The sequence below is a fragment of the Fukomys damarensis genome, unplaced genomic scaffold (genome assembly GCF_012274545.1).
Source record: "Fukomys damarensis isolate Sample0158 unplaced genomic scaffold, DMR_v1.0_HiC HiC_scaffold_17, whole genome shotgun sequence".
Lineage (NCBI taxonomy): Eukaryota > Metazoa > Chordata > Mammalia > Rodentia > Bathyergidae > Fukomys > Fukomys damarensis.
Genome location: NW_022900929.1, coordinates 10,308,201 through 10,319,631, shown reverse-complemented (window position 1 = coordinate 10,319,631; position 11,431 = coordinate 10,308,201). Strand labels below are relative to the sequence as shown.

The 11,431-nt window shown below is 38.4% G+C and overlaps 1 protein-coding gene across 9 annotated transcripts in view; it reads left to right on the top strand.

Moving 5' to 3' along the window:
• Nucleotides 1–11,431, top strand: part of LOC104873674 (probable C-mannosyltransferase DPY19L2) — a 69,543-nt gene that overhangs the window by 49,173 nt on the left and 8,939 nt on the right. For 8 of the 9 annotated variants that reach the window (XM_010640474.3, XM_010640473.3, XM_033764836.1 and 5 more), the window contains 2 exons: nt 7,064–7,421; nt 8,804–8,930. In XM_010640474.3, the coding sequence (XP_010638776.1) occupies nt 7,064–7,241 (178 nt within the window). In that variant the 3' untranslated portion in view covers nt 7,242–7,421; nt 8,804–8,930. Of the gene's footprint in view, nt 1–7,063; nt 7,422–8,803; nt 8,931–10,936; nt 10,954–11,431 lie in introns of those variants that run through there. The other variant, XM_010640471.1, reaches the window with a different exon arrangement.

The following is an 11,431-nucleotide window of genomic DNA, read 5'->3' as shown; positions in this document are numbered from 1 at the left end:
AGATACCTCAAAGAGCTTGGACTGGAGGTTCCATTTGACCCAGCCATCCCTCTGTTGGGTATCTTTCCAAGAGAACTAAAAGAATCATATCACAGAGAAGTATGTGCACCCATGTTTATAGCGGCACAGTTTGTAATAGCTAAATCTTGGAAACAGCCCATTTGCCCATCCGTTGGAAACTGGATAAAGAAGATGTGGTTTTTCTATAAAATGGAATATTACTCAGCCATAAAGAACGAGAAAATAGATTCATTCATGGGAAAATGGATACATATTGAAGATATACTCCTAAGTGAAATAAATAAGTCCCACATGTGTAAATACCGAATAGTTTCCCTGGTGTGAATAATCTGCAACAATGCATAAGATTCTAATAAGATTACTGACATTTAGAAATGGGAACAAAGGAGCTAAAGGTGTAGGGAAGGTGGGATGTGTAGGGGAAGAGTAAAAAGGGAAAAGAAAAAATGTGAGAGAATGAAAAGATGAAAATAAAGTGTTTGTAGATGGGGAGGGGAGGAGGGGATGAGGGGAGGGCAGAGGTAAGGGGAAAAAATGAGAATCAAGACTTGTCATGTAGAGGTACAAAATCCCAACAATGAATGTAACTGTACTGTATCCCTAAAATGTACCAATAAACTCAATTAAAGCTGAAAAAAAAATAAAATAAAAAGGGCCACAGACCCCAGATACAAGAAATATGAAGAAAATTATACCAAGGAGCATAATATTAAGTTTCTTAAACCAGTGATTAAAAGAAAAATCTTCAAAGCAGCTAGAAAACAATGTAGGAACAGTGGAATAGGAAGAGAATTTCCAGCACATTTCTGCTCAGAAACAATTGAAAAAGGACAATGGATCATCTTTGCAGTACTAAAAGAAAAATAATTCTGCCTATAATTCTGTGTGCAGCTGAAGTATATCTTGATGAAGATGGAATAGACTTTTCTTAGCATACTAGTGCTGAAAAATGTTATCAACAGAAGACCTGCACTATAAGAGATGCAAACTAAAGTCTTTTAGGTAGAAAAAAACTGACACAGCGCAGAAGCATGAATAGACATGAAGGCACAAATAGCCATGCAGATGGTATCATATAGGCCGGTATTAGAGTTTTTCCTTGTGTAAATCTTAGAAAAGATAATTATATGATTAAGGGAAAATAAGTGTATTATGGCATTTATAGCATGTTTAATTAAAATGTACTGTGACAGTAGGATATATCTGTGTGTAGGGAAATAAAAATATATAATTGTAAGGTTTTTATAACATACTTACAAATGCTTCTCAACCTAAAGTGGGCTACACCCTAATAAGCCAATCATAAGTGGAAAATGTAAGCCAAAAGGCATGTAATGCACCTGTACTACCACCCATCATGGCTTAGCCTGGACTACCTTAACCATGTTCAGAACACTTACACTAGCCCACAGTTTGTTAAATCATTTAACATAAAACCTATTTTAGGGTGTTAAATGTCTCACCTACATGCTCACATGGGTGTTTAGTCAAGGTGCTGGAGTGTGAAAAGATGAAAAGTCACATATAAAACAGTACTGGCAACTCAGTGCAGATGCTCCTCAACCTAAGATGGGGTTATGTCCCCGCAAACCCATTGTAAGTTGAAAGTATCCTAAGTGGAAAAATCATTTAACACATCCAACCTACTGAATATCATAGTCTAGCCACACCAAAATAATGATAGAAGATCCATTATTCTGTCCTTCCCATCACATGCTGACTGGCCACTGTGGCTAACTGCCTTTACCAGCCATCTCAAAAGAATATTGTATCACAAATTACTCACCCCGGAAAAGGTAAAAAGTCAAACTATGGATTCTACAGCATGCATATCTCTTTCACAACATCTTAAAGTCAAAATATCATAAGTCCAAGCCAGGTGCGGTGGTGCATGCCTGTAATCCCTGCACTTGGGAGTCTGAGGCAGGAAGACCACCTCGCTTTGTGGGCTACATAGTGAGTTCAGGGCCAGCCCGAATTACAAAAGGAGGCTGTGCCTCAAAAAAAAAAAAAATCCAAACATCCATAAGAGCTGTCTATACAGTATATATTATAAATGCGAATGCAGTTGGTGAAATAACAAAACAATGACTTATAGCTAAGAAGGCAAAAAATAAGTTTAATATGGAATCATAAAAAATGTTTAATACAAGTGAAGGCAGAGAAAGTGGAAAAAAGGAATAAAGATCAAATGGGACAAATAGAAAACAGCAACATGACAGATTTATATCTAACATTATCAGTGGTCGGGTTACATGGGAATGGTCTTTTATACTAAATCATGGCCCCTCCATGACATTCACATCTGAATACCGGGGAACTGTGATTAAATGAATGCTCTTGAGATATGAAATTACCTTGGCTCCCCAGGTAGGAAGTGTAAGAACAGGGTCCTTCTATGAGGATGCAAGGGAGACAGAGGCGAAGGTGGTGCTGTGACTGTGAAAGCAGAATGTGGAAAAGGCAAGGAAACGGATTTTCCCTTGGAGCCTCCAGAATGCCCATAGCCCTGCCAACATCTTGACTTTGGAGCTCATCCCTCCAGAACTGAAAGAGAATCAATATATTTTGTTTTAAATTACAAAGCTTGTGGTGATTTGTCAGTATCAATAGCAAACTAGTACAAGACAAAATGTCACTAATAAAAATCAGGAATTGGAGGACTGCTTAATAAAGTAAGACCATACTATATACTACTTCTAAGAAATTTGCTTAAATATAAAGAAATGAATAGGTTAAAAGTCCACAGACACACCGGGCATGGTGGCGCATACCTGTAATCCCAGCACTCAGGAGGCTGAGGCAGGAGGATCGCTGTGAGTTCAAGACCAGCCTGGGCTACAAAGTGAGTCCCAGGTGAGTCTCAACTACATAGTGAGACCCTGTCTCATAAAACCCACCCCCCAAAAAAAAGTTAACAGACAGAAAAAGGACATATGTTGCTACTGCTAGTCAAAAGAGAGATGGACTGGCTATACTATGAGATAAACTACATGTGAATACAAAGAATATTATCCCAGTTAAGCACGGTCATTTTATAATGAAGAGGGGTTTGTTTTTGAAGAGGATATTGCAGCCTTACATACTGATGCACCAGTTAACACAATTATTAAATACATCAAGTAAAACCTGATAGAATTGTAAAGAAAAAAATAGACAAACCCATGATATGGTCAGAAATTTTAACAGCCCTCTTAGGAATATACATCATTCAAGTCTTCTACAAACTAGTTAAACTTAACTGTCAACAAATATGAATCCATTGACATTTATAGAACACACTCAAGAACATACTGTAGGCATTCGTAGGCATAAACATACTATAGTATTTACAAAGAAGGACCATATTCTGGACATAAAACTAAGTCTCAACAGATTTTAAATGATTTACATCACACAAATATATTCTGATTATAAGGAAATTAAAATAATAAGAAACAAAAATATGTGTTAAAAATCTCCAAATGTTTAGAGACTAAAAATAGAAGGTATCTTGCTAAGCCTGGTAAAGATCATCTATGAAGAAAGTACAACTTACATCAGAATCAAAGGCAAAAGACAATTCATTGAAGTCAGGAACAAGAAGAGAAATTCCATTCTCACTACCAATAAACAGTGTAATGATTGATAGGGCCAAAGGAATGAAACAAGGAAAAAAAACTGAAAGGCATACCACTTAGAAAGGAAGAAGTAAATCTGTCTCTTCAGATATAACTTAACCATCTATAAGTAATCTGATGGAAGTACCAGAAAACTATGAGAGATAACAGGTAACTTCAGCAAGAATACAGGATACAAAATCATTTCTCATTTTAATTAACAACAATTTGTAATTGAAATTTTAAATGATATTTACAGTCATACAAATATTAGATATATGACATATAGTACCTGCACATTAAAAATGGCAAAACATTATCAAGAGAAATAAAATATCATGGTCATGGATCAAAATAGTGAATACCAAGTTGTCAATTCTCCCTAAATTGATCTACAGGTTCAATTCAGTTGCAGTCCATGTCCCAGCAGGAATGAAACTTGAAGAGCTGATTCTCTAGCTCACTGACAAAGTACAAAGGACTTGGAAGAGCCAAAACAACATTGAAAGAGAAGAACAGGTTTCTAGGGCTACTATGATGTGATTTAAAAACTCAGCTACAGCTACAGAAACCAAGACAGTGCTTGCTTTTGGAGTCAGGATAGATGAATGAAATGAGAGCAACCAGAAAAAAATATTCATAAGGACAATAGATTTTTGACAAATATATAAAAACATTTCAGTGGAAAATGTGCCTTTTCAACAAGTAGTACTTAAACAACTTGGTGTCTTTATGCAAAAACCCCCCAAAACTTCAATTTTTACTCCATATCATATATAATACTTAACTGTGGATCATAGAACTATAAATCTGAAAATATAAAAGTTCTGGAAGAAATCATTGTGACCTTAGTTTAGGGAAAGATGTCATTTGTTTGTTTGTTCGTTTTTTTAGACAGGGTTTCACTATGTAGTTCAGGTGGGTTTTGAACTCATTATGTAGGCCAAACTAGCCTCAAACTTGTGATCCTCCTACCTCAGCCTCTGGAGTGCTGGGATTGTAGGCATGTGCCACCACACCCAGCAGAAAAGATTTTTTAGGTCCAGTACCATAAACATGATCTGTGAGAGAACACACTAATAAGGGGTCATTAAACTATAAACTCTGACCATTTATAAATACCATTAGGAATAAATTAAAAATCAGCTACAGTTGGGAGAAAATGTTTTTAAAGCCTATGTCTGAGGGCTGGGATTTAGCTTAGTGGTTCCACCACCTGCTTTGCACGTGCAAGGTCCTGAGTTCGATCTCTGGTACAAAAAACCAAACAAACAAACTAAAGCCTATGTCTGATAAAGAACTTTAGATGTATAAAGAACTCAAAACATAGAAACAACCCAATTAAATTATAATGATAATGAGATACCCTTAAATATCTAATGCATTAACTAAATTTTAAAAAAAAATCTGCAAGTATTGCAGACACTGTGAAGACCTACAGCTCTCACACTGGTTATGTGACTGTAACATGGTGCACCCACTTTGTGAGACAGTTTAGCAATTCTGTAAGAAATCAAACATATACCTACTATCTACATTTATAAAAGATCAAAGAAAGGCATACATTCATACCCACAATTGTTCACAAATGTTCACTGCAGTTCAGTTTTGCGACATTCAAAATCTGGAAACAACCCAAATATCTATGGACAAATGAATGAGTAAACACATTATTGGAATGTTTGGACAATATACTCATCAATAAAAAAGATTGAACTCAATACAAAAATATGGATAAATGTCAAAATAAGTATTTTGATTAAAAGGACCATGAAAGAAAAGAAAGCAAGCCACAATCCCAGAAAATGCACACTAATCTGTAGTGACAAGAAGCATGTATGTATTTCCCCAGGAAAGGGAGTTGCGTGGGACCAGACCAAAATTTTTAAAGGCATTAGAGAAATTGTGGGAGAGATGGGCAGATTCATTATTTTGGGCTTTGTTTTCACAGGTACATACTTTATCAAGTATATCAAATTCTAAACTACATATGTACCATATATTGAGTCGTTATTGATCTTTTATGCATTATTAAATCTGCTAAAAGTCAGACAAGGCTTTTTATCCAGAATCTGTAAAAAGGTCTTACACCTCAGTAGTAAGAAGCAACACAAAATTTGCCAAAATACTTGAGTAGATATTCTAATAAAGATGTTTTGGTGGGCTGGGGATTTAGTCCAGTGGTTCCAGCGCCTGCCTTGCAAGTGTAAGCTCCCGAGTTCAACCCCCAGTACCAAAAAAAAAAGATGTTTTGGGTGATGCCTGGCAATAGAATGAATGAAATTACAAAGACTGAACACACCAAATGTTTGCGAGAACATAAAACAACTTGAACTTCCTTACACTGTTGATGAAAAATAGTACATTCACTTTGGAAAACATTTTGAAGTTGCTTATAAAGCAATTCTATGACTGAAACAACTGAGGTATGTTAGTTGGACATGAGTCCAAGAAATCCTCGTCCATGAGTTTTCATAGCAACTTCTTTTATCATCACCAAAAACTCAAATGATCATTAACTTGCAAATGAATAATCAAATAATGGCACCTGCATAAAGCAAAATATTATTTGGCAATGAAAATGAAGGAACTATAGGCACCACAACATCTAAGATATAAATATTAAAAGCATGCTAAGGTATGGGCCGTGGATTTAGCTCAGCAGCACAGCACCTGCCTGTCAAGTGCAAGGTCCTTAGTTCGATCTCTGGTGCCTAAAAATAAATGCTAAGATAAAGAAGCCAGGAATGAAGCTTACCTATTTCGTGTATATGGAATTCTGAATTATGTAAGGCACAAAGGAGACCTGTACAAGAAATGGGTAAATTTAACAGTACTTAAATTATAACTAAATGTAGATGTTAAAAATTAATTTTTTCTGGCTCCTTCCATTTGATGAGTTCCCTGCAGAGCTCCTCTCCAGTGAGGGCATTGCCTCATTCAGCCCACTCACAGAGACACCCAAATGAGAACGGGCTGAACAAAACAAACTTGGCCCAAGAACTTTCTTTCTCTGCTATAAAGTGTGGTTCCCTACTAATCCAAGGCAATTTGTGCTCAAAACCATGGACTTCATCAGGAATTCTATTAGTTTTTCTTTAATCATCTCATTCCACAGATGTATTGTACCTTTATGTCTGAATGGTGATGATACTTAGAAAATGTGTTTATTTCATTTTAAAAGTGAGCTTCTAAATGTGTTCTTCTGAAAGTACATGGAACTATTATTATTAGGACACGTCATAGGATCTGGGTAAGTGGGACCTAGGAAGGCAACAGCCTTCATTTTTATTATTTCTAAATGCTAAACTTGTGATTTAAAAAATGATACTTTAAAATCTTTGTTAAATAAGTTAGGAAATGTCAGAAATACTTTATATTTATATACTTCTCTGTGTCTGAACACATTTTTACGTGAATATTTTCATGTCCTTTCTTTTCAGGCCGGGTTGCAGTATGCTGGAAATCTGGGACTTGGAAGACCCTTCCAACTCAGCCAACCCCTCCCTCTGCAGCACACTGCTCAGGGATGCAAGGCCTTACTTCACCACAGTGTTTCAGAACACCTTGTACAGAGTACTGAAGGTTAACCAAGAAAGAGACTATATTAGCATCTTCTGATGCAAAGAAGGCATCAAAGACACACACAAAACATTCATTCAAACCACGAGCTTTAATAAGAGATGTTTAAAATAATAGATGAAGAATGGCTGAAGTTTTTCTGATTGCTAAAGGCAAATTTATTGTTCTCCATTGAATGTCAGCCTTGTTAAACTTGTCATATAGATAATTTTTTGTAAGGTAAGGACTTTTTGTAATTTCTAATAAATTTTTTAAATCTTTTCTAGTTAAAAGTGTGTGTGTATGTTTTTTTTAAACAGCTTGTTTTGTAATATTTTGAGTCTTTAGAAATTTGCTTTCCCAAATAGTTAAGTATTTCCCTTGGATAGTTTTCAACCCAAGTTCAACAGATATTAATCTGTCTTTAGAACCCAATGGTTTTTCACTTAATATTCAGGTAAAATAAAAATTGTTCCAATACACAACCAAATTTGTAACTAAACAATCAGAAAGGAACATCCAGTTTGATTTATCAAATTAGATTATCAGATGCTAGATCTTGAATGGAGCAAAGCCCTGTTCATTTTAATGGTCCTGTGACTTTTTAGACATAGCCTTTGTTTCCAGCCACCATCTTCTGTAATAAACATCTGTGAGTCTTCATTTCTGTTTGGTTTTGGATGAGGAAGGTCATGATTTATAAACCCTTTATCCCAATAAAAGCCTACCCAACATAATGCTTTGAAAAATAATGGTAAGTAAGTAGTTGTCTTGAAGATATAGTAGCCAAATACAGAATAAAACTTAACCCTTTTTTTCTGCCTGGTAAGCATTAAATATGCCAAATCTGTAATATTTTAATGTCTATTCAAAGTTAATCATTTTAGAGTTTTTATATTTATACTTCCCTTACATTCTTGGCCCTCTATACTTGAGATACCAAAACACTTTAATTCCATAGGTAGTTCATTTATAGTAGACAGGCAATCATACAGAAAAAAAATATTAAAATTATTTTTTAAACCTTTAGAGTTATACAATATTTTAACATAGGATACAAAACAGCTAAGAAAGAATGCCACATTTTATTCAGCATTTTCCAATAATGTTTTTTTCCATGGAGTTTATTGGTGCTTTTAAAGTATACAGTACAGTTAGATTCATCATTGGAATCTTGTACCTTTACATGAGAGATCTTGTTTTTCATTTTTTCCCTGTACCGCTGCCCTCCCTTAATAATGTTTTTGCTGTAAGTGTGGAGCAAAGAAAAAATGACATAACACCTAACATTCATAAAATTAGAGAAACACATTTTGGATGAAGTTTTCATAGGGAATGTTTTAAAGAAGTTGGCAGAATTCAATAAAAAAGGGATGAGCTATATTAAGAAATTGTTACATATGCATATGATGGTTTCACATGGATTTTTCCTGTTTCCCTGTACCATGAACGTTAAGTAATTGTAAAAGCCCTTGAAAATCTTTTGCTTTTTGTTTTTATTTTTTCACCCTTTCACAAGCACACATTTTGAGATGGACATGGCTGCGAAATGAAGGTGGAGATCACAGGTTGCTGGGCTCGTTACCCTTTAACACTCGCCGTGGTCCCTCTTTGCGGTTTAGGATGATCCTGCGCAGTCTCCCCTGGAAGGCAGAGAACCGTGACGGAATAGTGTGAGCTCTGCGGCACGATGGAGCAAGTCCGAACCCCGGCTCTTCCTGCTAGTTGTGCCTCCTGCCACCCATCCAGGTAACACTCAGTGCCTACTGTGTGCCCTGCGCCGTGCCGGCTCACCTCCGTGAGCTTCAGTTTCCTCCCCTGTAAACCGGAGCTCAGAGCGCCCAGTCGGGCCACTCCGAGGATTAGTGAGAAGCCCTGTCACAGTGTTGGCACGTCCGTCAGCTCCTTCTACTCCTCCTCCCTGACCGGCTGAATGGTCATTGCAGTCCCATCAGATTACAGGGCGAGTCCGATCATCTCAGGACTGAGTAGTCCGGTGTTTATTTGGTGTCAGTACTGCGCCTCAGCTTTCTTATACAAATTATGCTGTTGGTTCCGTTTCTGCATATATTTCATTTTTAATGCTTTGAAATATGAACACTGGGCGTGAACACATGGGGTGCGGGATGGGCCGGTTTTCCCCGTGGAAGGAAACGTCCCCCCTTAGCTTCCTGTGCTCGTGTTCTTGCACACTCATCTGAACGCGTGCCTGGGAGTGAGCTGCACTCAGCCTGCAGCCGCCCCTCGTCCCGCTGCCAGGACTCAACACACCCTCAACAAGAAACTGAGCATTTCTAATTTTAATTCTGTTTAAAATTACATGTTTATACTGTATTGCCTGTCTTTCTATTGTACAAGCATTATGAACTTGACATTGAAACTTAGTTTTGAAAAAATGAGGAATTTTAAAGAAGGGGTAAATACTTAACAGACGAAGATTTCATTTTTTGGAGCTAGAGCCACACAGGGGCAGGCAGAGGGGAGGAGCTGACACCCTGCAGGGGAATCCCTGGTAAAATTAGCATTGGTGACCTGCTGCAGGTATTGGAGAGAGCAAAAGAGAGGCTCAAATGGGCAGGACCGCCAAGAACAAAGTCCTGTCTTTGATGTGCAAAGTCTGCTTCTGAATTTTGACTTGTGATATTGAGACAGGCAAGGGTGGGCAGGCCAGAAAACTGGAGGGAATGTGTCAAAGGTCACAAAAAGCCAGAGGTCATGCAGAACACGGTACCCTTAATGACTTGGCTCCCAAGCACTGTACAAGGAACCGATCAGAGAGCAGTATTTTTCAGTCTGTTTGAATCTGGTGGGACTATTGGTAGGACCAAAGGGAAAGTGATATTTTCAATCCTACACCTGGTCAGAAACCAAGCAAGTCTTTCTACAGGACAGTTTAAAGCTGGCACCAGGTGAAGTGAGTTAGGACAACTCTCCCAATGCATTATGTGCATGAGGGGGAAGCCAAGGCCGGAACTTTGGATGCAGAAGATCCCTTTCCCGTATCCTCAGGCCTCTGAGTCTGTTCACCAGCCCACTCTTCTTGTAGAGTGTACCTCTTTTTGCCTTCAGTAAAGGTACACGTTTGCTGCCTTTTCTATGTGTTCTGTCCATTTCTCTGTCTAAGACATCAAGGCCCTGGAGAGGAGCCCCACAGACCACCCCCGCCAAACTGGGTAACAGTCTGAATGGCATCCTGCGTTCCCTTGCTTGTTTTAGATGTGGTGTCGTTGTGTCCCCCAAAGGCTCGTGTGCCCTAAGTTTCCTCCCAGAATGGTGAGGTTGAGAAGTTATGGGAACTTTGAGACCTGGGGCCTTCTAGGTGGTGACTGGGGCAACTGGAAGCACTGGTGTCAAGAAGAATTGATGTAGTTCTCCTTACATGGGGCTGCTTGGCTTCCAGGAGAGCAAGTTGCTACTTGAACAGCAAGCCTGAAGCTCCCCCTTTCTGTCTCACCATGTGGCTGCCCTCTCCCTCTGACACAGGCTGTCACCATGATGTCACCCACAATGTTCTGATGTAGCCAGAGACTCTCACCTTGGGGGAGAAGAACAAATGGGGTTCCTCAGATCTTGAGGTTTCAGTCCCCAAAACTGGGAGCCAAACAAGCTTCTTTTGTCTGTCATGTACCACAGGTGTTTTGTTACAGCAAAAGAAAATGAGCCAATACACCTTATTATCTTATCACTTTCCCTTTTACTCTAGAGATCCTACATAAAGATAAATTAACATGCTTAAAAATCTATCATATCCCAAGGAATAAGAATAGAGGCCCTTTCTTAAACTGAAGGCATCCCTCAGCCTCTCCATTGAATGAGATCACCTGGGAACTTCTACAAGCTACAGATGCCCTCTGTGCCTGAGGTACCAGCCAAGAGTGAACTGTGACTGGCGGCAGTCCTTAGAGCCTCCCAGGTAATTCTAACATTGCCAGGGCTTCAAAGCTGAGACCTAGCAGGACTATGGGCACCCACTGAGCAACTATGGGTATCCTCACTGTTCCCTTCCTTCCGATCCTCACTGCCTCAGTGTGCACAGCTTACCACATCTGGCCAGGTCCTCAGTGCCCCTGAATGAGGTCGCACCTGGTAGCCTCCACTCTACTCACCCTGACGCAGCCTTCTTTGCTATTGAATTCCATGCTTTGTTTTTCATAGTAGATGCAATAGATTAAAATACAAATAGTTCTTTGGGCCATGGGTACTTCAATTTGGTAACACTGAATTGACAAGATGGTGAGAATTGTGCGACA